This window comes from Fringilla coelebs (assembly GCF_963513975.1).
Source record: "Fringilla coelebs genome assembly, chromosome: 1".
Taxonomy (NCBI): Eukaryota; Metazoa; Chordata; class Aves; order Passeriformes; family Fringillidae; genus Fringilla; species Fringilla coelebs.
This window is the reverse complement of record NC_140028.1, coordinates 14,031,871-14,058,159: the sequence shown is the minus strand read 5'-3', so window position 1 is coordinate 14,058,159 and position 26,289 is coordinate 14,031,871. Positions and strand designations below refer to the sequence as shown.

General features: G+C 42.8%; 1 protein-coding gene across 1 annotated transcript in view; it reads right to left on the bottom strand.

Annotated features, from left to right (window-relative positions):
* The window catches only part of SNTB1 (syntrophin beta 1), a gene marked incomplete at its 5' end in the record, with an annotated part of 112,877 nt that overhangs the window by 31,688 nt on the left and 54,900 nt on the right, over window positions 1-26,289 (bottom strand). The window contains 2 exons of the mRNA XM_084221729.1: window positions 9,666-9,873; window positions 25,498-25,714. Coding sequence (XP_084077855.1) covers window positions 9,666-9,873; window positions 25,498-25,714 — 425 coding nt within the window. The remainder of the gene's footprint in view (window positions 1-9,665; window positions 9,874-25,497; window positions 25,715-26,289) is intronic.

The following is a 26,289-nucleotide window of genomic DNA, read 5'->3' as shown; positions in this document are numbered from 1 at the left end:
AGCTTAAAGATAGCTGTGGGGCTTGGGGTTTAGGAGACTCGTTAGACTAATTATCGTGATGTGCATTATCAATTACTGTCCACTTAAGAAGAGAGGGTAATTCTGCAGGCAGAAATAAATCTTTGGAACTTAAGAATCTGTAGTAATGGGAATAAAAAGATTTTTTTTATCACCAATATTTTTTTAATGTTAAAACTCCGTTGTCATAACATTTCCCATCTTAAAATAACTAAAATAAAGCAATCATTATTTTAAGAGTGGGAGAGAGAAGAGGAATGACACATGAAACCATTTCAATTGTGGATTTTTTTAAAGTATAGTTCTTACAAGGATTTCACCAATACTCAAGCACTTTTGCCACAGTCAAGCCCTGAAATCAGAACTTCAAAATATGCTATTTTACATATGGTATCAGCATGTTCTTTCTTCCTCAGTAATGAAGGGTGTTGAAAATATTATTGACACAACAATTAGACTGTATGAGAAATATTTCCCTGCAGTCTACAGAGTTGCTGTGTTGCAATATAATTATGTAATGGCACATTTTTGTAAGGGTTCTCATGGTATTATAGAGTATAATTTTATTTTTACAGGATTTGATAATAAGGTAAAAGGCTGGTATTAACAGTCTTAGGAATTTGTTACATAACCAGAGGCTGAGCATTAAAATTGAACTGGATTTGTAGAGTAGCCACTGAGTGAATGTCTTGCCACACTGAAAATTGTAACGCATGTACCATTTCCCTCTTCACTGTTCTTTTAAAACTCTCTTATTCTTCTAAAGGTCAATCCCTCTGTCCAACAGAGAACACAACTTCTCCTTAAGATATAGTTGGAAAATCTGTTTATTTCTCTCTGTTAACAGTTGTTTGGCAAAGCAGCTTTCAAGGCATATATTGCTCCTGCTTTTACCAGCAGTGCCACTCTGCACTTCCACAACAGCATCAACCAGCTCATCTGTCCCAAAAGCACTCGTGGGTGGAGATAGCACTCCTCTGACTGCAAGCTGAGTGGTGAGCGTGATGGGGCAATAATATGCAAAAAGAGAGGAAAAAATCCAAATGTTTCCCTCTAAATTAGGGTATTTTTACTAAGAATAGCTCTACTTTTGCCAGAAGTTTTCTCTGGGGATCAGCTGAGGGGCCTGAGGGGAGAAGAAGGGCTGCAGAGCAAAGAGGCTTTTTTATGGCCAGTTCTGCTGCTTTCTGATCTATTTATTCATGCCATTAATCAAAAAGCTGAAATAGGAGTATTGTTTTGCTAAAAAAAACTCAAAGAAATGGTGACTGGGGTGAGAGGAATTTACACTGGGCAAAACCTGAAGGTCAACACTCCCCTAACGGGCCCCTCCATTCCCCTGAAGGTGATTTTTAACTTCAGGAGACAAAACCAGCAAATGAGAACCAGGTAACTTTGAACAGAGAAAATGCAGCTTGATGGGAACTTAATGCCTGAAAAATCCAGGATTCTCTAAGACAGATGATCCCTTTCTTTTCACGCTTCTAACATGCAGCCTGTAAGCAGAAAAATGCAGAGAAATGAGCAAACAGACAGAGTGCAAGGGCACAGCTCTTGCAAAACAGTTGTTTGCCAGCACTCCCACACTGCAGGGCTGTGTACCTAGGGTGGACCAGCCCTGGGGATGTGAGCATGGCTGCTTGTCCCCTGGAAGTGCAGGGGCATCCAGGGGCTGAACCGTGTCCCCAGCGCTGCTCGGGACTGCGGGCAATGGGCTCAGTGCTCAGGGCTTTCCTATTGCTCAGACTGCATCTGCCTTGCTCTTTGTTTCAGCTGAGTTTGCCCCAAACCATTGCCTTAATGGCAGCTTCCTCACCCTGAAGAACCACTCCACAGCATCTCCAAATGCCCAGGATGGGCTCCACACTGGCCTGGTTTCTCCCACCCTGCTGCATCCCACAGCTGGGCAAGAACAGGCACTCCCCTTTCCTAACCCACTCCCCACTGACAGCAGGGCTGGATATGGGTTCAGTAGAGGTCTCTGCTCCCTATGCAATGTGTTTTATAAAGGAGGTTCATGTTGCATTTAAATCACATTTGAATACTAAAGAACATCACTGCCTCCAATTCCTTCACTATCTTTCTTGCAGTATTTTCTGTCAGAAGCTGAGAGAAAAAAGGAACCTTTTCCCCAGCTTCTGAATAAAGGGGATCAAAGTCTTCCTTCACATCACACCTGTATCTTTGCTGGTTTGGTTTTTGTTTCAAATGAACTGTACTGCAAATATGTTCAAACAGAGTATTCAAACCTGTGCAGCCCCAAAAAGTGAGATCCCCCAGCATATGCACAAGGGGAACTGGACCCTTTTGGACAGATCAACTGCAAATGGCAAGGCAAAAGATGGAAAGGCCCAACGACCTGAAAATTCAGCAACATCTAGGAAGAAAATATCTCAACTACCAAAATCTAAGAGAGTTCCTTGTCCAGCAAAATCCAACCTAGCCAAACAGCAGTTCCAGTCTGGGTTATCTAGAACAAAGAGTTAAGTATCCATGCCATGGCAGACCCACTGGGCAAAGAAGCCAGTGCTCAGACCACGTCAGGATGTGCTCCAGACCACAGCAGGATGAGGTACCATAGCTACCACCCTGTTCTGTTGGAGCAACCAAGAGAAACAGCTCCCACACCTCAGGAAGGCACTGAACTCCCCATTTCCTTTCAGCATCCTCTCCCTCCTTTCAAGCTACAGCCCAGCATTTCCCTTCTCAAGCCGTACCTGGTTTGCTGACCAGACATCTGCAGAGCTCCCTGTCCCAGCAGAGCCATGTGGATCCTGCCTGGGGCTGCTGTCCCCTGCCTGTGCAGGCATAGCTGACAGCAGTAGCCACACCTCAGGCTCAGAATTCTTCCTGATGCAGGCAGGGAGATCTTAATTAAACTCTGTGGAGAGGAATGATTATAAAAAGGAACTTTCTCATCATTCCTGGGGTTCATAGGAACACTGAGAGACATATGCTGTATTTTATGGAGAAAGCTAAGTCACCTGCAAGGACAGCCAGATCAAAGCCGAGGCAGAGGCAGAGCAGGAAGGATGTGATTACCTCTGCTGGGATCTGACCAGAACTAATCCAGCCCTCATGGGAAGGGCAGGGGGATATGTAGGGCCCAGTTCCCACTGCAGCTCAACTTCTGCAAGAATAATTTAATACCTGAAAGCTACCACAGGCACAACAGTGCTCACTGGCTATTTAACTGTGCTCTCTAATTATCTGATAGAGGGATTTTCATCACTACAACAACCAACTGTACTGCAGAAATACAGACTTTTGATTTCAGGTTCTTTATGCATTTACCACCATATTCCTATAATTTTTCATTATTTACTTATACCTATTCTTCCTTCCAGTCCCCTTGCAATGAGCACTTCACTTAATTTTATTATTTGCTCATCTCTCACTGGCATGGGAAGAAATAGCATGTGTGTTACAGATAAAGGCAAAGCCTTTAAAACAGTACAGTGAATGAAAAGGCTATTTTCAGCCTGAGTTTTCCTTACTCCAGCCATTTACTGAATGCACTGAAAGCAAGGAGAGAACGAAGTCACTGCTGGTAAAAATGGCCTGTGGAGGAACCTCACTGAAGCTTGGAGAGGAAATTACTCTTCATGCTATTTCAGGTTTACGTCTTTCCTAAGAACAGGCTGATCGTTACCCCAGATAATGAAGACTGTTAATGTAATTAAGAACTCTGTTCTGCTGCTTTACAAAGCAAACAAATAAGATCCGGAATTAATAAGCTGCAAGGTTAAGTGACACAGGGCAAAACCAGGATTCTTCAGTTGGATATAAGTGCTCCACAGCAAGTCATTAGCTGGTACTTAAAAGGGCAATTTCTAATTTAGGACACAGAGAAGGTTTTCCATTTGAGGGATGTGTAATCTCTAAAAGGTCAGGTCAATTTTAAGATTATGACCAGATATATATTATCGATATGAGAAATTGCATCCTTCCTTAACCACAAAAAACAGGAGAGCAGGACCAAGCTGCCTTGCTCTTCTTCCTGGATATTATAGGTGGGTAGTATTTCCAAACTTGTCTGTAAATTCCTTCCAAATAAGTTAGTAATAGTATTTTTAGCAAACACCCATTTTCAGTTTATTTATCCAATTAAATCATATATTTATTTGTACTGAGTTAACACAGAGTATAACCCAAAGCTTGCTGTAGGCTCAGCCTAAACGTGCACAGGTACTTTCCAGGCACAGAAGAGAGACCTGGGGATTAGTATAACCTGGATTTTATTCCTGAAAATGCTGCTGGCTCAGACTGCGCAGCCTGATGAGGCAGCCACCCCAGAGAAACAGGGACACACTGCCTAATGAAGCAGCAGCTTCCCAATCCCCTCCTCCTTGCCACAGGTTCTCATTACTTGTCTTGCACTGGGATTTGCCTCTGTCACAAAACCTGCAGAAAATTAATGGTGTCCCTCCAAAAGTAATGACTTTTCTACCAGGACTGCCACCACCATGATGGAAGAGCTGGGAGTGCTAAGGGGAACAGTGGCAGCTGCAACCACAGACACAGGCATGCCACATTTTTTAAAATGCTGCCTAGCAGATGCTGTGCTTCATGGGAAGGTGGTTAAAGTCAGATACAAATGAACAAAATCTTTGGACACATAATGTTAAATAATGGCAAAATGTTTTAACTGCATGGTGGGTGGTGGACTTCTCATGCAAAGACATCCTAAGCTCACTTTTACAATTTGGAAATTGTATCCTTTTTTTAAACTAAAGATTTCCATTTGTTTGAAAACTCATTTGTCTATGATAAGAATAACAACATGGCTCTGTTGCTGTCTACTTATTTTGCTAACCTGTGAACATGCTTCCTAAGGAAATGGTAACGTTTTCATTTCATACTGGGGAAGAAAAATAACCTCAAATACACTCTCATGTCATCTGCCTAAATCTTGTTTGGACAGCTTGCACATCTCACAATTTTCCTGTTATCACTAGCTCCTCTGAATAAGAGTGAGAGCAGGGAGATAAATGTAATACTGCAATATACAGCTCGATACTGAAGATCACTCTGCTGTGACATGCCTTGCACTTCAGCACTAACACAATGATATGGTTATCTAAGGTTTGAGGAGACTGAACAGCCTGTAATATATTAACACACTTTTCATTTCAGAGATAGTGTCAGGAGCTGAAAAACAACTCTGGTTCACCATGCTGCTTTGGCTATTTCCCCTCAGGTCTTTTCTCCCCTCTGAAACCCACACCAGATTTGGGAAGCAGCAACACCCTCACCCTGCACAGGCAGAACAACATGAACAGGCACCAAGTGCTGGGGTTAAGATCTAGGGAGAAAAGCCCTTAAGGTCATTTTTTCTGCAGCTTCAAAAATTAACATTCTAAAAGAATGCAGGAATTCCTATTTTTAAGTTTCTCAAAGGAGCTTTCAGATAATTTTAAGAAGTCCACTGCCTGTAAAACATTTGACATCCGGAAAGGAGAACAGGCTCTGGCTGCAGAAGTGCTTTTTCTTTCTTCCAAGCCCACATGAAAAGTATCACTGGCATAGTGAGGACAGAGAGAGATGCACAGCTCAGGGTTTTATTTAGTTTTGGTTTTTTTTCCTTAACTGACCCAGCTTGATGCTGGCGCCTGGCTGCAGTTTCAGCTGCCCCTGAAGCCAGTCATGCTTTTGCTTGTGTGGCTGACTGCTGAATTGGCAAAAGCAACCTTCAAAAAGCCCCTTTGGCCAGAACACCTTTTTGTGTTTGCATTAAAGAAGAAAAAATTTAGATAAAGCTTTTGCCAACAGTATTTTTCTCTATTGCAGCAAATGTTCCAGGGTGATAAAACAAACCACCATTTCCTCAGTGTTTTAGCTCTTCAGTTCAGAGCAGAATTTGCTCCTCATGAAGGAACTCAGTGGTAATGGGTAAGTGTAAGGAGAAGAGCAACCATGCCTGTTTCAGCTCCTCTGTAAGTCATGGGATGTGCATTAGTATTAAAAAGAGGGGGGAAGGAAAGCTGGGGAAGACGTTTTTACAAGGATTGAAAGTGTTTCTGGAAGAGCAGAAACAACAGACATTTGAAAAAGCTCCTCAATTTAGATGACATTGCTAACTTCTTTAATTTGGTTGCTACAGTGTCTTTACAGGGAACATTATAAAAAGAAAAGACCTGGAAAGATTAAAACCCACATGCAACTATTCCCTCATGATTTGCATGGCTGTTAAATGCACAGGTCTTGCTCAAGGGAAAAGACAAATACAGGAAACACAAAGTGATGAGGAGTGCACACACCTCATTACAAACCAGCACTTGGTATTTCTCTTAGTTACAGAGAAGTTTTAGGAGGCTGGTGACTAATACTACTCCCTAATCCTTGGTCAGGTTTAGAAACCTTCCTCATAAGGCCAAGGTCAGGACAAGGCTACTTCCTTAATAACACAGGGAAGATGGCATCTCTAATGATTGCTTGTGGCTGTTTTTCTCCTTGCCTGTAAGAAGGCCACAGAGAACATTTGCTTTCTTAAAGTGATGCAGAACTCTCTATTTACCAGCAGACAGACCCTGCCTGCCCACCAGGAAACTGAAGGTGCAATTGCAAAATGGGAGTTTCAGGTTGAAGACCACAAGTTTAGTGCTTTCTTCACAGGGAAGTTCAGTTAAGGTGGTAGAATCCTGTTAGCATGCAATGGCTTAGTATCTTAGATAACCTACTATTTATTTTAATGTTATCCACCTGAGGGAGGCTCCCCTAATGAATCTATTTTTGTAATGTCATGTAAGTTGAAGTTTAGAGCTAAGTTTAGAGCAGAGTGATATAAAAAATATCAAACCAGGAAATAGCTTAATTGAAGCACAGAGTAATCACAGCAAATTACAGTGAAATTTCTATGGGATTACATTTAGCATTCCCCAAACAAGCAGAGGAATTCAGCTCAGTCTTCCCATTTTGCTGAGAATTCACTTTAAGGATTTGCTATGTAAGTAACAGAATAAAAGCTGTCTCCAAAGTTACAGTCTAAGACGCTTTTGTGACCCTGTGGGAAGCTCATGCTGAGCTGGCTCCTGGCAGGACTGTGGAGAGAGGTGCCCATCCTGGAGGAGGCAGGACCTGGGATGCTGCTGGGGACCCACGGTGGAGCAGCTTGTGAGGAGCTGCTGCCCGTGGGAAGGACTCATGTTGGAGAGGTTCCTGGAGCACTGGCTCCTGTGGGAGGGACCCCATCCTGGAACAGGGGAGCAGTGTGAGGAGTCCTCCCCTGAGGAGGAAGGAGCAGCAGAGACAAGATGTGATGAATTGACCACAACCCCATTCTGGTCCACTTGTACCACAGGGAGGGGAGAAAGGTAGAGAAAACCACAAGGGAAGAAGGGAGGGGCAGGGGAAAGGTTTTGTTAAGATTTGGTTTTATTTTCTCATTACCCTACTCTGGTTTGTTTGGTTATAAATTCAATGAATTTTCCCCAAGCTGAGTCTGTTTAGCCCATGATGGTATTTGGTGAGTTATATTTCCCTACCCTTATCTCAAATCACAAGCCTTTTGTTTGCTCTCTCCTGTCCAGCTGAAGAGGGGGAGTGATACAGCAGCTTCGGTGGGCCCCTGGCATCCAGGCAGAGTCCAAGAACTACACTGCTTCACACAGGCACTTCCACAAACCACTGCAGAATTTAATCTCTTCCCACTAACAAACCAGGTGTTTTCACAAGGAGCATCTCTGGTCTGCCTGTCCTTCAGCTGACTTGAGCACCTCCTCTGAAACATACACAAACATCTGGCATATACACAGTATATGCAGGTTATCTCTTCCATCCAGGCTATACAGCCCACAGAAAATAAAGAGAATTTCACATCACATTTTGCCACATGCAGGGATTTTCTCTACTTTTCAACAGGTCTTCAACATGAGAGAAAAGTGGAAACTTTTGACATCACTCTGTTACTACTGCACAGTTCTGGATGGTTTTTAGCGAAAAAAAACCAAGTTGCTTTTTCACTAACAATGTCACTGCAAATCTCTCACGGCTAATTCTTGGTAACAGCCACCACAAATACACTGGAACATGCACAGAGCCACAGCATGACCCTAACAAAGGCAAAAGAAGTTTCAGCACTAAATTTAGAAAGACCTCAAAATGATCCATATTGAGTAATACAAAATAAGATTTCAGGCCATAAAGGGAAAGAGAAAAGAAGAAATAAGAAAAAAAAAAAGGAAAAAGGAGAAAAAGAGAAGCACTTGAATGGGATATTGTGTATTAACTGTTAAGAAGAGGAAGCTCATAAACCAGGAGCCATGTGTCCACTTAAGATGATCTGTGGATATTATACTTACAAGATCTCTATGATCTACTACAGAACAGTCACCCTTTCAGAGGGAAGCATTTTGCAACAGGGAAAGCCCCTTATGTTCAGCTTTTTATAAGTATAATACAAAAAGTAAAACAAGATTAAAGATCCCATGGCTGTACAGTTTAATACTGCTAAAATTTACTTACCAATCCTTTGGTGTTTTAATCCCAAATTATTCCCCCAAACTTTTACATTTTCTACAGCACTAAGCCAAAGAGTTGTGCTGTTGTCCTCACTCAGGGAGCTTGGAGGGAGGGACAGGAAGAGACACAAAATCTGCCTGAAAAGCTGGGAATCTTTGTGTCACTGCAGAGTGACCCATGTTTTGCTAAAAATGAATGTTGTGCCTTTTAAAAGGACTAGATAGAAATACGGCACCTGTGCCTGTGGATTCCAGGATTTTCATCTACAAAATCCCAAAAAGAGATCAAACATACAGTATTTTTTTTTCAGGGCAGTTGCAGTCGGTTTTGCACATATGTGCTGGATGCACAGGTTGAAAGGGCAGTGTGCACACCGTGATCATTTTTCCACACCCCCCAACTGGAGGGGCAGAGATGCTCTGAATGTCAGCAGATGGATGGGAATTATTTCTAGGCACAATTCTAACACTGCTACCATAGCAAATCCACACTCATCAGTTATCAGTGCCTAAAATGAATTCTGAGACTACTGATTTAAAATCAGATAATCTAATACAGATACCACCCTGTGCATTCATGGATTGTCTTTCCACAGGTCAGCAGATCCCAAACTATTCTCAAACAGAACACCAGCTTTTCTCTGTGCATGAAACATTTTAAGACTCAAACTTTGAAAGATGGGCAAGAGCTGCAATTGCAAGCTCAGCCTGATAGGATGTTCAGCTCAAATGCAGGGTTACAATTAAAGATCAATTTCCCAACCTTTATGGGAAGCTCCAGATCATGCCCAGCACAGCAGAGGGGTGGCCCATGGACAAAGTAAGTACTTCCCAAGCTGGGAGTCAAAGGTGACAACTCATATACATGATGGGAGTGAACTCAAGGGCTGGTGTCAGTCTTTGTGACTCATGTCCCATCCTTGAACCTGGTATGAGACTTTTTGATGTCCCAGGAAAGTCTTTGTTAATTGGCAGGTAGAAGCAAAGACTATGGGGACGTTTATAGTTTTCTGCTTGATTTTTTTAAAGCACAAAAATTGGCACGTCAAGAAAAGAAAGGTCTTCAAGGAAAGGTAAATCAAACCCCAGAATCTCATTGAGTCTCTCTGCTTCCAGACAAGGCTGAATTCAGGAACAGAGAATAAGAGATAGAGAGCTTAGAAATGAAAATAAGAGTGTTTTCATTACCTTTTCTGCAAGCCAGCCTAGATGCCTAATCTCCCGACTTCCAGCAATCCCTGTTTTACCCAGCTGGTCTCTGACCTCTGCAATCACCCTGGGGATGAGCTCATTGACACTGGAGTGGATGGCATTGAACCAGGCCTGGGCTGTAGCTGAATCCTTACTCCTGAGCACCACGGTGTGCTTGGCATCAGGTGAATGAACTTCAATAATTCTAGAAAAATGGGGGGAAAAACATTATGTTCATTCATATGCTAATAGGCAGCTAAATTTATTATCTCGTTTAGTGAATGCAGTGAATTAAAAAGGACACTAATATTGAGACCTAGCACTAAAAACTTACCTTTAAAACACCTGAACAGAGTAGGATCATCTTAACTGAAGCCAGGTCTCTACTGGCATGATGATAACATCCTTGAGAAAGGGATTTGCCAGTGCTGATGCAACCCCACATACAGCATGTCAGCTGGAGTTAGAATATATATATATAATATTCACTGACATGGACACTGCCCAGAACCACAGACTGCATGGAAGATGACTGTGGAGAAGCCAGGCATAAGCTGCTGCTTTCCTTAGCTGGTTATCATGGCACAACCAGAGTTTTTCAGTGTCTTTATTTTATCCATCCAGAGATAAATGAAAATCATCTTCATCTCCAACAGAGGAATTCTCCTAGGATTGTTCTGTGGTTTCAGTGATACCACTACACATTAACACAGGCCTAGCACAACTGGCCTTCTCCAGGAGTCACCAGCATCCTCAGTGCTCCAATCAGAGCCTGCTAACAGTGGCAACAAGAAAGTGCTAACAACAATCATATGATTGCTGCTGGCAGGCACCTTTTACAGATTTTCAAACTCCTGTAGAAGGAAATGAGTTTTGTTTCAAAGAAAACGTTCCTGGTGGACTATCCTGTGGGTTTCCACTGTGGTTTGAAAGTACAACTGAGCACAGTTTTCAGGAAAATGAATCCTGTTCATTGTGGTAATGGGACCTGTGCCAACACCTTCGCTAACAACAACAGAAGTGCTTTGACAGGCAGCTGCAGCTATTTCAGCTCTGTTCTTAGTGAAGTTATTAGTTATTAGTGGGGCTTTGTGTGCTCTTTATAGCTTTGTGGGCCATTTTACTCGAACATCTGGTAAATAACCCACAAAGTAATAGCCTGTTTTATCTTTATGTAGCAATTATAAAACAAAGCCCTGGTCATTGCCCATCACTCAACTCTGTATCAATTTGTGCTCTTTTATTATAAAAGTACAGTGACAGCCCCAAATGTTACCCTCCCAAATTCAACCTGGGATCTGAGCCTAAGCATGTACTTCTGTCCTGTGTATGGCTTCCCAGCCTCTGGGATACACAATGGCTCCTTTCTGCAGCAGAAAATTAATTAGTTCAGTGGAATTTATTCAGGTTGAAGTTCAAAACAGAACTCTAATGCAAATATTTGTTGTGCAATTACAAAATCCAGCAACTTGGAGCTTAACTAACAATTAAGAGGTTTTAATTATTTGGTTAAACCCGAGCAGAATCCAGAACAGAGGGTGACTCGATCTGCACAGCTCTCTGGGGCTCAGAGAGGAAGGATCCCTGGTTTCATGTTTGTCCATTTTGAGAAGGAGAGGTTTCCACGTAGACACTGTTCTAAATATAGAAAAGGTCATGATTTTCCAAACTCAGCAGCTGAACTGTTCAGGGTCTTAAATCACTGGATACCTTAAGAAGTGGCTTGATTTTTCAGGAAGCACTGAGCCAACACAGTAATGCATGTTTCCTCAGTAAAGCTGCTGCAATTCAGCACTATCTGAAAACTAATGTTCTTATTTAGCCACTCCAGGATGCACCAAATTTTCAGTTTCAAGTACCAAAGTAAAATTCCTTGACACATGATGGCAGTCTTGTGAACTAGAAAACTGTATTTATAGATAGGCACGTTCCAAATCACACTCCCATTTTTCTGAACTGCTAGAAACAGCCATCTCCTTCATGGTTAGGTTTTAGCCATTTGTGTCCACAGATCAGTACAATCATGCACAGCTACCATACTCCAGTCTGTCTTTCCATCACAAACATAGCTCTCCCACTGCTGAGTCCCACTGTGACTCTGAACTGCAGTTGGAGCGTGTTCTTGTAGGCAGCCACCACCAAAAACAAGCTAGACAAGCTTGGATTTTCAAAATACATTGTGGTAATCAGTGAAATGTTGCTTATTACTTACAGAACAGTTTTTGGCAGGGGATCTTACAGCATTTCACAAATGAAGTCAGTGACAGCATCCTCATTTCACCAACAAAAGAAAGGAAAAGTGAAGAACCCAGACAAGGCAGGGAACAGGCCAGGAGCAGCAATCAGGATTTTCAGTCCTCTCTCTCCCATTTTAAAACGCCTTTTAAAAACAAAAGTTATTTGGGCAACACAGCAGTACTGTGCTGCATTTGAAAAAGGTTAACACACCATATAGACTGTGTGAAACAATGCTCTTTACAAAGCCTGTGGTTTCCACATGGGGACTTCCACCTACAAACTCGCTGCACATCATGCAGTAAACAAAGTGCTGAGCACAGACTCTAAAGGCTGAGAAGAAAGTGCTGCTTTTTCAGTTGCAAAGGAGCAGCAGAAAACTTGTGTGATTTCTTTAGAAGTTAGAGTTGTAGCAGGTTTTGACTTAAATTATTGAGAGCTGAAAGAGCTTCCAAATGGCAACTTGTTTACCTCCAGTTTGTAAATTCTTCCTTCAAAGAAGTGGATTAACATACAAACATACAAGGGACAAGTATTTTAGTACCTGGGCCTTCATCAAAGCGTGTTTTTCTTGATGGTGACTATTTAAGTATTTCTACAAGAGTTCTGTCCCCTAAAACAATGAACATTTAGACAGTTGTCAACAGTTCTTTTTAAGGGGTTCTAAACCATGCATATTCTTTCTAATATTTACATATTCAAATGTGATACCAAAGTCAAAATTCTCATATACATATGCATACACACATACTGAGCCATGCTTGCAAAAATACTCATCCCTCAGTGACTTGTAATAGAGCTAGTTTGGGAATGCCTGTCACCAAAGTGTAATGATGTTGCACTAACAATTGCAGAAAGTCTTCCTTGCTCCATGAGCTGAGTAACAATGACTAGACAACACTACTTACACTTCTCAAAACTTAGTTCAAAACAGGATGCTGCTTTGACCATGCTGAAAATTATTCTTTTTATCTACAGCACTTGTACACTCCCAGAAAAATATCTGCAGGCATCATTCCTTAGCAAGCTGCTCCATAGGCCAACTTTTATTTACACACCCCAAAGTCTAAATCCTCCACTGCCTGAACTCTGGTACTGGCAATTGCTGTAAGATCTGGACTAGAAAACCTTAGGAAACCAAGCTCGCAGATTTCCACCAAAAACCCAGGACTCCTATCTTCACAGTTAACTGGGATGGAGATACTAAAATAAACTTTAAATCTTCCCAGAAACCCATGGGCTCTGACTGCAATCAGATGCTGAAAGTGCTGCATCCCTACAAACTCTTTCCTTTTCTGCCTCTCAGCCCACGCTGCTTTGATTCACCAGTCCAACTGGATGATGATTTCTGTATAGCAGCTGACTGATGGCATTTTCATACTTTCTGAAAAGAAGAAAATACCAGTGACCTTAGTAAACTCCAAGACTAAGGCACTTAAATGTTTCCAGCAGTCTAGCCATTATAGTTTTGATTTGTTCCTTGGCTAAACTGACCACCTCTTACTGACTTCTGTTTGTCTGCAGTTCAGTGATAAAGTTCCCCTAATTCCCCACTGAATTGAAATATTTAGGGCAATGCCACAGCTGTGTTTATTCTCACACTCCATCACAGTTATGTAAATACTGCATATGGAGCTGTTTCTGATAAAGCCCATACCAACCCAAAGGAATTATATGTTAGCTCTAGATGACTGCCAAGATGTGCGGCATCTCTCCAGCTTGGCAATGCATATGAATGGTATCACATTTTCTCAGAGATCATTTGGCAAATCTTAGAATAAAAGAGTAATTTTCTCTCTCCTTCTCAAAGACCCTCAGTGAGCTGAGGATGTTTCCAGCATCCCCTTTTCCACCCACAGAACACAGGGGTGACACAAAACCCAGTGCTTCCAAATGCTGTAACCTGGCACAAAAGAGGAAAACTCCCTTCCTCTCTTCATCAGATTTTCTACTTCACAGAAGATCAGAAGAAGTTGAAAACAAATGTTTGGTAGACCAGACTCATTCCACTTTTGATAAAGCTTCTTTCTGCAGGAGTGTTCATTATCTAAGAAATACCTTTTATCAAAACTCTTGAAAGTACTTCTGCCACCAGCACTGGCTCAGGACCAAATCAGGCACTGAGTTACACTTCATGACTCTTCCTGGGTCAGATTATGTATTCAGTGACTGATTAAAGTGTGGAGTAAATCCCTTGAAGTTAATGATAAGCTGGAGCCAGACTTATTCAAGTCCACCACACTACTTTGATTTTGCACTGGCACAGAGAGTAACAAAACAGTCTGTCACTGACTTTGCAAACTTAAAGATAAATCAAAGGCCAAACCGTTCGCTCTGCACTTCTCCTCCATCACTGTCTGCACATGAAACCACAGTAAATAATTTTGGTTTTCTGAGTGTACAAACATAGGAGCCTTTCTAGGAAAAGGGGGGATTTAGAAGAACACAACCTGATTTATATTTAAAAAGTTGTAGGTTTTGTTATAAAATAAATTTAAAAAAACCGTTAAGGTTCTTTTGAATTCTACATGCTGCATCAGGAGATGAACCAGGAACAGAATACATTAAAATTAAGCAATGGAAACTTTGGGCTTAGTCTGCAAGGAAAATATTCCAGAGAGAGACTGTTAGGCTCGCAATGAATTCCCCAGCATACTCTCTGAAGAAGCATCTTCATTCGATGAACTTAAATGGAGGTGAAAGCAATTTTACCAAGCAAGCACTGCTTGGTAATCAAGTCGAATTTTTCTATGTGAAAGGCTCTTGGTCCCCTTGCTGTCAGAAAAGTACTTGCTGTATTAACAGTTACTTGGTGACTTTCAGCTTACAGTGCTAAAAACGATGTAGTTACTTTCCTGGGAGCTGGACTAGACTGATGTCCAACCAGAGGGTGTATGTATCACTAATGAGCTGTCACAGTTGATTTCATTTCTATTTGCCACCAGCTAGGCTTTAATACAAGGGAAATCAGAGGAGTTGTGTCACATGCAAGTAAAGAAAGGATTTGGTTCCACAATGGACTTGCTCATACCACTGCATGCAGATGCTGACCAATCTGCAGAGACATCACACACTGCTTTCTCCACCCAGAGCAAATACAAAATAATTGAACAGTTTTTAAATGTATATGGATATTAAGGAGCAGGACTCTTACACCACAGTGCCCAAAAGATCTCTTATATTTTACTTTCTTGATTTTTTCTTTTATATTCTGGTTGTAATTGTATTGAATATTGGCAATCCAGGAATATAGAGTTCAGCCTTCTTCAGGGCAGATTCAGCACGAAACAATGGCAAAAGCACTGTTTCAAGGAGCAGTTGGGGTAAATTATTTGTGAAAAAAACTCCACAAACAGCATTATTTCATAGAGATATCAGGAATTTAACTTTAGAAGATGCTGAAATTTTAAGAACAGAAGATGGGATTGGTATATTCAATACACTGACCAGAGCTCCCTGAAGCAGCTGTTTTCTCTGAAGCAAACCCACAGCCAAACTCAAGGCAGCAGCAGCAAAGCAAACCTTCTGCAGCTGGAATTGCATCTGGGCTTGGCAAAGAGCAGCTTTGCAGCTGTTCATAGTGGCAAATAACCCCTTCAAACTGAGAAGAGGGTGGAGGGTCTCATGCTGCTGCATAAGTAAGAGATCATGGGGTTGGAGATGAATTAGATTTCTTGTGAAAGGAATGCCACTCTTGCTGTTAGGAAGGGCTGTAGTAGGACCCAGGGGAAAGAGGAGGATGTGATCCACAAGGTGGGTGAAAACTGATATGGAAACAGGGAAAATTAGCAGGGCTGCTGACAGATCAGCTCTGTCTCGTGGATGAGTTGTCACAGAAGAAAGTCTTGCTGGAAGAGAGAAATACAGGTGTACCTTATCTAGCAGGGTATGTCTCAATGTCTCATTATGTTATAGATCTACTTTTTGGCTTCCATGATCAAGAATCCCAGGGATCACTGCTTACTTGCCAAGTGAAGCAAAACCAAAGCCAGACAACCATGACTACAAAGCCACAAATTCCTTCTGGATCAATTACTGGCCTCTGAGAGCTGTAGGAAGAGGCCCCACCTGTGAGCCAGTCCCCCAGATACTGCCAGCTTCTTCGAGGACAGTGTGCATGGGTCACCTCCTGGCACTTTCACAACTGGCAGCAGACCTATCTCCCCACTGAACAGACACAGAGACTAATGGAAAAGCTGCATGTAAGTGATGAGAAGAAGTAGAACTTCAGCAAAACTCTTACTACAGTAAAACAGGAATTTCCATCAGCAGAAACACAAGAGAAAGCAAGCTAGAAGTGAACAGAGAGTACTGAAATAGCAAAGTATTCACACACAACCTAAGCACTAAGGCCCAGCCTCAGCATCTACCAGCAGTGAGCTGGAGCACCCCTGATGGCAGCCCACCAGCAGGGCTCACACTGTGACTGCCATTTGCTGCCATTCCCGTGACTACACGAGGTGCAAGAGAGAGCAGTTTTAAATACACCAGCTGAAAATCCTGCTCCTTAATTAATGGCAGATCAGGCCAGATCAGAGCTGTAAGACTGAAATCCAATTTGCAGATGGGGTGGTAGGCGAGGGAAAGGCCAGCACTGAGCACAGGCCAACAGCCAGGCAGGAAAAAGAGCCTTGAGGCTGTCACTGTCTCCAAGCGATAACACAAGGACTGTGGGAACTGGGAGCATGGCAGGAAACTGAAACCCTTGCATAGCAGCTTTCTTTGGGAGATCTCAGGGGTCTTTAAACTGCTCCTCAACATTATTTAGCAACAGCTTATGTGTCAGCACTTACATATCTTTACATACAGATGCGCATAAAAACATGATTAACCATTTGGTCTCTTCTCTGCACCACTCCCACTGCTCTTCCTTTCCCTTTATTCTATGACACATTTCTTGGAGCATTTCTCTTTCTCCATCTTTTCAGAGCTTTGGTTTTTTTTCTTTTTCATGAAAGTGTTTGTTAACTAAAGTCTGCTCCAGTCTTCACTCTCTGGGTTTGTTGCTCTGCCTTGCTGGTAGGCTTCTTCTTTAATCACTTTTTCTTAATTTGTGGTCCTCTCTTCCCTCCATCCATTTCTCAAGGCAGTTCCTTTTTTTCTGTTTACCTTCACCTGATTAATTTCCAGTTCCTTTGCTCTTATTTCCATTTCTCAGCTCAACCCTCTACAGCTGAAGCTGATTGGAAAAATCCAAATTCTTTGACTTTTTCAAAATTCCCCTAACTGAAGCAATGGCTGAAAAAAACCCCAAAATGTTATACAAAAACCCACCAGCATATGGGGTTGCTTTTCTTTTTCATTATTTAAATATTTTCACAGGAAATAAAGACTTTGATTAAAAGCTTGTTAATCAAATATCCAGCTGAAAGCTTTCTTCCAGCCTTAGTTACTGCCACCTCCTCATCACTCACAGCCTTCCTCACCACCCAACTCACAGTGACCCACTTTACTCCTGTCAGGTCATGATCAGCCCAGCTCACACATACATCCATAAAGTTTTATTTATAGTCACATATGCATGCATGCACAGACACTGCTTTTGAGTTACACATGCAAGAGGTTTACCCATCCCTGTTTCATTTATGTTGGAGATGGGAAGGACACCAGGAAGTCACCTGTATGGCCCAGAAGGATGGGGAAGGGAGAAAGCCCCATGCCATTACACCAGGAGAAAAGATTAAACTTCTTTTTCAAGAAAATGAGACATGCCTAGTCCCAAATTCACCAGAGATTGAAGGTCAGTCACAACATGCTGTAACAATCCAGTTCTAGACTGGTAAGTCAAACACCCTGCAGGAAAACTCAGGGGTTTCCACTGTGTCCCCAGATTCTGGTGCATCCCCAGTAATTCAGCTCTCACCATTGCCCAGAGACTACAGCCAGCCTTTAGGACATTAGAAACCTATTTTAACATGATTTAACAGAACAAGAATTAAATAATGAAAAAAAGAAGTAATGAAGTTCACTTTAGTTTCATGATTTCTCTCAAAAAGGCAAAAATGCTCATCCTAATGGGAGGGATAGTCCTACAGAAGTGTCTGATCTCAGTGGCCTTTCAAGAAAGATGAGGAAAAAATTGAGGCTAACAGAAAAATTGGTAGGACCCAGACTAAAACTCTTTGGCTTGTGGGGAGTTTCACAAATGATAGAAAACAACTATTTTCCATAATGAAAAACAAATTTAAAAGTCACCATTTCTGTCTAGAGACTTCAGAGCTCCAGTCCTACAGGTTCAGAAAACTGCCCCTGATCAAGATAGATGACTGCAGCTTACAAAATGCATCAGCAATTGCAGGGCTGCCCAAAAAGCAGATGATGTCAATGACAGAGAACTGTCAGACAACCAGTTATAGAACCATTAATTATTAAATCTATCAGGTAATGAATGAATTGTAGCAGTTAATGACTTGCCCCCAAAACACTGTTACGAGAGAAAAAATGCAATATTGCACACCCTCATGTGACAACCCTAGCCCTGAATGCACTGACCCTAGCTACTGAGAAGGGTCTCACAGCCATTGAGGAGGAAGAGGAGGCCTTCCCCCTGGCCCATCCCTCAATTCCACTCCTGTTGCCCATACCCCAAATTCTTCCCTCTCCTACCCTCAGAGTACTGAAGGGGGTGCAGCCATTGCCTTTTTAGCTAAATTACCTAAGTTCTCTCAGCTTGAAAGAGGCAACAGTAGATAAACCTCAGGTGCTGCCTCCTTACTCATCCCTTCCCATAAAGAGGAGATTTTGTAAGAAGATTAGCAGTTACAGAACAGGAACACAACAAGGGACATCCAACTTCACACAAAAGCTAGATTTGGATCCATTACAGTAAAATAGTTGGAAGCTAAGGTTAAAAACACATTTTCATCATGACTTTAAATTCACAGCCTATTGTAGGCAAGGCTGTAACAGATCAAGAACCCTGTGATAGCACAACAGGGTGATTTAAGGATGAGGGGAGAGTCAACCAGAGTTTCACCCTGATTATCGGCACTTTTGTTCTTTTCTGGATTTGAATTATACTCTTTCAAGTTGCTTTACTTTAATGTTGGATTGTTGATATAGTAATCTAAGGAGATAATAAACACAGCCCACCAGGAAAAAAAAACCAAATGCTAACAAAAATTCTTGATATAAATCAGACTGACTCAAGCATGCTCAATGACTTCTTCAAAGGACTTATTGATATTCATATGGTACAACATGTCTGTACCAATAATGATAATTAACTGCTATGTGCCTTTCATCCAAGGATCCCAAGCTGTAGCTCACAACAACACTATGAATTAAGTATGGTCTCTGCATTTCACAGAGGTTCTACAGCCAGACAGCAGCTCAATAACAACACAAGGAGCAAAGCACAAATTCCTTGAGGAGATGTGGAGGGTGACTTTTAATACTGGTAATGTGCCCATTCTGTATCTTTATCTATGCTCTATCCCCCATGCAGACATAAATTCTTTGTCTTTCCCTGCCTACCTACAACATACAGGAACAGAAAAAAGGCCCCAGTTTTCTAAACCAAAGCCAAATCCAGCTAAATCTGTACTGTGCACTAGGGAAAAATATTCCCACCTCCCCAGGAAGCCCCACAGAGCTGTGGATGTCCACCCAGGAGTGACACAGCTCCGGCGTGTCAGCACAGTGCTGGAAATGGGCCATCACCTCCTTATCCTTGGTGCAGGGCTCAGCCTTTGCCCAGCACTATCCCCATCTGGGCTTGCTACTGCCAGTGCCATTGACTGTGCTCAGTGCTGCCAAACTCCCCCTAAGAGGCAGAAAACAAGGTCAGTGTGACCTGTGCTCTCCAAGAGCAGCTGTAACTCATCCTGGTTCTCTGGTCACGCTGTGGCAGAGCCCTGCCCTCTGTGAGCCCCAAACATAAGGGCCTCAGGGAAACCATTCCCCCAACAGCAGAGAAAAGCCCCAGGCTGCAAAGGCGCACTGCTCTTGGAGGAGAATCAGCATCTGCTCTGCACACCAGGGCCTGCTGATGCCTGGCAGAACCAAGGCAGGGTCCTGTTCTCTGAACAGGAGAGGCAGGCTGGGGGCATGAGCCAGACCATGCTTTCATCAATGAGAGATCCAGAACCTTCTCTATTGCCTAATACTCGCCTCCCTATCCCCTCAGTTCCCCTTAAGTTATACAAGCAGGAACATGAAGAGGTACAGGAGCTGCTTGTTGGTCTTTCAGTCCCTCACCTACTTCAAGATGTTTGCCTTTTTACTGCAATTTTAGAATCTTCTGCTTATGCTTTATATTTGTTGTGAGCATTCGTGACTCAAGTTTTTTGATGCAAGGACTTGTTTCTACTATGTCATATTAAATCTCTTTGAAATTCAGTTTTTTTCTTAAAAAAGCTTCAACTTTTGTTTTCATGTTTTATTGTAACAAAAGTAAATACATGCAAAGTCACTAGAATTTGTTTAATATTTAAGATTTTGAAATGCCATTTTAGAATCACACTGCTATTTCATGCTGCATAAGTTACTTATACACCAGCTACAGTTCAAAATGTTAAATCTCATGGACACTATTACTGTGCATTACTGACATTGCTGTTATTAAATAATGTAAGAAGAAATTATTATTTAAAAATGTGTGCAAAAGGCAGTTTGGGGAGCAATAGCTTTGCAACAGATTTGTGAATACTTTGTTCAGTGAAGTATTTCAGTATTATCAGTATTTCTCAATGCAAAAAAAAAAAAATCAAATAAACAAAAACACCTCAAAGTAATGAAGCTTCTTGAATCTATAGCTGCCTTTGGAGTAAATAGGTCTCAGTCTGTCCTGTTCTGAACCTCCTTGATGTCTTGGGAAGCTCAGGCAATTCCCAGATGCAGCTCACTGTGCAGAGTCCAGAATGAATGGAGCCAGTTCCTCTGCCATCTTGTAGTGGGCTGACCCTCAATTCCAGGCACCCACCAAAGTTACTCTATCACTCCCCTTCACTAGTGGAGAGGGAACAGAAAATATAACAGGTTCCTAAGCTCAGATAAGGATCAGGAACAATCACTCACCAAATATCATCACAGACAAAAGAGGCTCCAACTTCAGGAAATTAACTGAATGTACTACTTACAAAATCACTGAGATTACTGAGAAGTAAAATAAATCTTAAAAACACCATCTCCCCCCACCCCCTTCCTTCCCAGGCTCTACCTACTCCCCTCCAGTGGCTCAGGGAGACAGGGAGTGAGGGTTACACCGTTCATCACAGGTTGTTTCTGCTGCTGCTCAGGGACAGGAGTCCTTCCCTTGCTCCAGTGTGGGCTCCTCTCATGCAATTCTTCATGAACTTCTCCAGTGTGAGTCCATCCCATGGGCTGCAGATCTTCCTTAAGTGCTCCAGTGTGGCTCCCTTTCCACAGGGTGCAGTCCTTCAGGAGCAGGCTGTTCCTGCATGGATCACCTACAGGGTCACAAATCCTGCCACCAACCCTGCTCCAGCCTGGGCTCCTCTCTCCACAGGTCCCTGCCAGGAACCTGCTTCAGCACAGATTTCCCACACAATCACAGACTATTTTGGGCATCCACCTGCTCTGGCATGGGCTCCTCCATGGGCTGCAGGTGGATCTCTGCATCCCTGTGATCCTCCATGGGCTGCAGGGGCATCTCTGCATCCCTGTCATAATCCATGGGCTGCAGGGGCATCTCTGCATCCCTGTGATCCTCCATGGGCTGCAGGGGCATCTCTGCATCCCTGTGATCCTCCATGGGCTGCAGGGGCATCTCTGCATCCCTGTCATAATCCATGGGCTGCAGGGGCATCTCTGCATCCCTGTCATCCTCCATGGGCTGCAGGGGCATCTCTGCATCCCTGTGATCCTCCATGGGCTGCAGGGGCATCTCTGCATCCCTGTGATCCTGCATGGGCTGCAGGGGCACAGCTGCCTCACCATGGGCTGCACCACGGGCTGCAGGGGAATCTCTGCTCTGGCACCTGGAGCACCTCCTGCCCCTCCTTCCTCACTGACCTTGGTGGCTGCAGGGCTGGTTCTCTCTCATACTCTCCCTCCAATCTTATCTGGCCACAATTACATCTGCAAAGTAACTTTCTTTTTCTTATTTTCCTTTTTAAACATGTTATCACAGAGGTGTTACTACGATTCCCAACTGGCTCAGCTTTGCCCAGCAGTGGGTCCACCTTGGAGCTGGCTGGCATTGGCACTGTAGGACATGGAGGAAGTTCCTGACAGCTTCTCACAGAAGCCACCCCTGAAGCTCCTCTGCTACCAGAACCTGGCCATGCCAACCCAACACACACCTATAGAATGTACATGCTCAATTTTATCTTCTGATTGTAATTAGTCCAGTCCTGAAATGGACAGTGATAGGAAAAGTTCACTGCTGGGAATCCATCTCAGTCCATTTTTCCTAGCATCTAGACCAAAGCAAACCTTTCCCATCAGAGGGCCAAATCTTTTGGCCAAATCTCTCTGCCAATGAATAACCCAATCATTAAGGCTGGACCCTGCTAAAGTTCCTGGTGAGGATCACACTGCTCTGGACTCCTCACACTGGAAGAACATGATGTGTGCACACCACCTGCGTTTGGCTGAAAGATGTGCAAGCAGAATTTTGGGTGACTTCAAAAGCAGATGAGAAAACCTTTTCCATTCACATAGCATTGTCTCATTTCTCCAGGGAATATCGTGTCTGCTGTGCTTGTACAGAAGTACATTTGTATTATATCCCAAGATTTTAAAAGCGCCAACAGAAAAAATTTCACCTGAGAGACCTTTTTTTCCTCCTGTTCCTTAATATCATCACCAGAAATTGATGAAAAGCTTTCTACACTGCAGAAGATTTTCTGTTTATTGGCATTACTAGCCATGGTCATTTCCACATGTTCCTTCATCGGGAGGGGATGCTCCTCAGTGAGGCCTGACATTACCCTTTACTGCGGCCACCATAAAGGTCACTTATCAGTGAAAACACAGCAAACAACTGATTTACACACAATTATTTAACCAGTTTCTTCCAGCCTAAAATATAACAAGCCCTGCACCTAGAGAAAAATGGCATACATGCTCTACATCTTTTCTCCTGTTGCCATGTTTTTATTACTAAAAAAAAATCCTACACACTAATTTTGGTATTGGTTTGTATCAAGGATCTTCTCCTTGGTATCTTACAGCTTTTTTTATCAGGTAACAGAAAAGATCTCCTCCAGAATGCACCCACAGGCAGATCAGGTGAAGGAGACATCTGAGAACTGCTGGCTCTAAAAGCATCAGACATCACTTCTGCTCCAAAATAGCAAGTTCACCAAACCATCTGAGAGTAGACACAGACTTGAGAATCTCTGAACTGGGGTCAGTCTTCCATGAGAAGAAAAAAGTCCTCTGCAGGGCTACCAGCTCTAATGGGAAAACCAATACTCCTCCATGCCCATTAAATCCACATTTCACTGCAGCTTTCTAAGAACTGGAGATAATTCAGTGCCAACAAGCAAGTATTTCCTTTGGGGTCCCTTAACATAGGTATCTTCTCATGCTGGACATCAAATCAGTTCATCCTGGTCCCAGAAGGCTGCTAACATTATCCCCAGCCTGCACTGAAGAAATTACTGCCCTGGAAAACTCAGGCTTTCCATGTGCACACTTGCTCTTAAATGAAAATTAGCCCCGTTATAGTCCAAAGGAGCCCTTTAATGGCCAACGTATGCTTTGGCATCCTGCCAGCAGAGCTCTCTTAAAGCCATCCAGCAAACTGACACCATCAGTTACAAAATCTATGTGTGTCAGGTCACTGGGTTATGAAACAGAAGTGTTGTAAGCATGTAAGGACCTGGCTTAGGCTCTGCTGTGAGCAAAGACAAAATTATTGTTCTGGAATTGGATTACTGTCTTGGAAGGCGTTCCAGTAAGAAAGGGTCACTGCATTGTAATAGCATTAATACTGGGAAATATGAGTTCCAGTGTTCAGAATTGTTAAAAAACACTGAAACCAGTAAAGATGCTAATCCATGGGGTGCTACTACGACACAGCAGCTAGCACGACGGTGAGGTACTGCCTGCTTGGGTGGAAAAATCCATCTTAGACTGCACTGTGCTGGACTACAGTAAAAATCAGAAGTCACTCTTTCCACAGGAAATGACAGCAACACAAAATGAAAACCATGATAACAAGCAATATGACTCTCCCACACATTACTTCCTAGTAACACTGAAGAAAACACACACATGTAGCATACTTCAAAAAAGTCAGTTCCATTGCAGAGGTATCATGAGCAATGAGTGTGTGTCCCTCTGAGTCAGTCCTGGCCCTCAAACCAGGAGGGCCAGGAGAATGACAGAAGGTGAAAACTACAATAAAATCAAAAAAGAAAGGGGAAAAAATATGAGAAAATAAAGTCAATGCAGGGAAAGTATCATTACATTGTACTGATTCAAAAAATGCGACCTGCATGAGTATTTTTAAAATACACACCATGGCAGAGAGAAAGACAAACTCTCAGACAAGTGATACAGCTGTCGAAACTTAAACTATGCAGACATAGGTGGAAAAAAGAGTGGCCAATATCAATAAACATCTTGATCTAAACTGAGGAGGACTGCTAGGGTTATTTCTGGTTTACAACTGCACTTCTGTAGCAGTCAGTTACACTGACTATGGGGGAAACCACTACGTGAGATGAAGAGCCAAGGCAAAGTAAAGCCATACTAAACAATAAAGCATGGAGGGGGAAAATTGAAAGGTCAGACAAACATAAAAAGGAGAGATGGAAAACAATACAGATACTAATAAAGTTTCTGAATTGCAGTGCAAGTGATTACAGAGATTACATCCTTCCCAAGCCACTTTCTTCTCTCCCCACTTCTCCTTATCCTCTTCTGCAAATGAAAATGTAACTTTTGTTTAGGCCTATATGTAAATGTTGAGAATCAAAGGCATTACACCAGCTTCTAAACACTGCAGAAAAATGAAAAGGCCATTATTTGGATGGAGAATTAGTCTGTATCACTGACTTGACTGCTCTCTTTTTTATTAGCAGCTGTTAGAGAAGGATCAGGGAGTGTGCTGGTGCAGTGCAGCTGTTCCACATATGTTATAAATAAGGACTGGTAAAACCTCATCCTATTTTTAACATTAAGAAAAACACAAGTCGCACAAACTCCCCATTAATGCCTTGTAAGTGGAACTTTTCTCCTCTTCTTGACTTTAATGTCCAGAACTGAATACTCAAACCAGACCATTCTCAAAACAATATTCATTTCAAAAAGGAAAGAAAATGCAATTTAGTGGAATCAGATTTAGGCAGCCTGGAGGATGTAACCAATTAGAGTGTACAGTGTCTTTTCCTTCAAAAGCAGTCACTTAATTATGATGAAAACAACCCCCTAAGATTTTATTTCCAACAGAAGTGCTGGATTACTGCACTGAGGTTCCTCTAGCATAACCCAAAGGCTGAGCCACGCCTCATGTGGCTCAGACACCACCACTCACCCTTCCCAAAGCGTGCTGGCTCCCCTTGCTGGGTCGCTGCGCGTGGCCAGAGCCTCGCTCCTGCTCACCAACCCCAGCGCAGAAAATGACAGCAACCATTCACGGTGAAAGTGAAATCCCAGCCCCAGGCAGACCCCCACTCACCTGTTTTCGGGGTCTGACACCGTCAGGTTGCGTGTCACGTAGCACATCTTGAGGGGAATTGTCTTCCTGTCCCTGTGGATGGAGAGCGAAAGCTGCGCCATCGGCTCAGCAGAGGCGCAGCCCAGGCGCGGAGATTCGGGGGGAGGCGTCTCCCACCCGATCTCTGACACGGGGGAGCCTTTCTTCACGTAGGGCGTTGCTTCTCTCATGTATTTCACTATGGAGGAGAGAAAAAGAGATGGAAAACAATAAATAAATGAATATTCTGGAGTTGCTCGTGTGAGCTCTCTGGACTGGTGTTAACCCTCAATGCTGTCCATTAATTCTGCTCACCAAACGCCCCAGCATGGGAAGTGTGCAAATACAGAAGATGAGGATGTGCCTGCTGCCAGCCTCAGTATGGGGCTATGAGTAAAATGAGGGAGAAGAACAGAACAGGCAAAGTAAGAACATACAGCCATACAGTGTAGGGCCAGGAGAGCCATCCCACCTTTCTGTGACAGTGGGTAAGCCGTCACGCAACAGCTGCTTCACAGAGAAGCCACGAGCTGTCTGAGGTACAGGGATGTTTAAAGAAAGACATTCAACCAAGTGACAGTGAACCTATTATTCCCCTATCTAAAATGCCCCAGCAATACTTCCAGGGATTCCAACCCACATCTTGCTTCTGGTTCACACTTGTCAGTGTCCCACCACTAACCTCAACAACTATTTCTGCTTGCTGGGAAGCAGTTTTGTCTAATCTACTTGTACATAAATATATATATGGAGCAAACAAAAACCAATCACTTC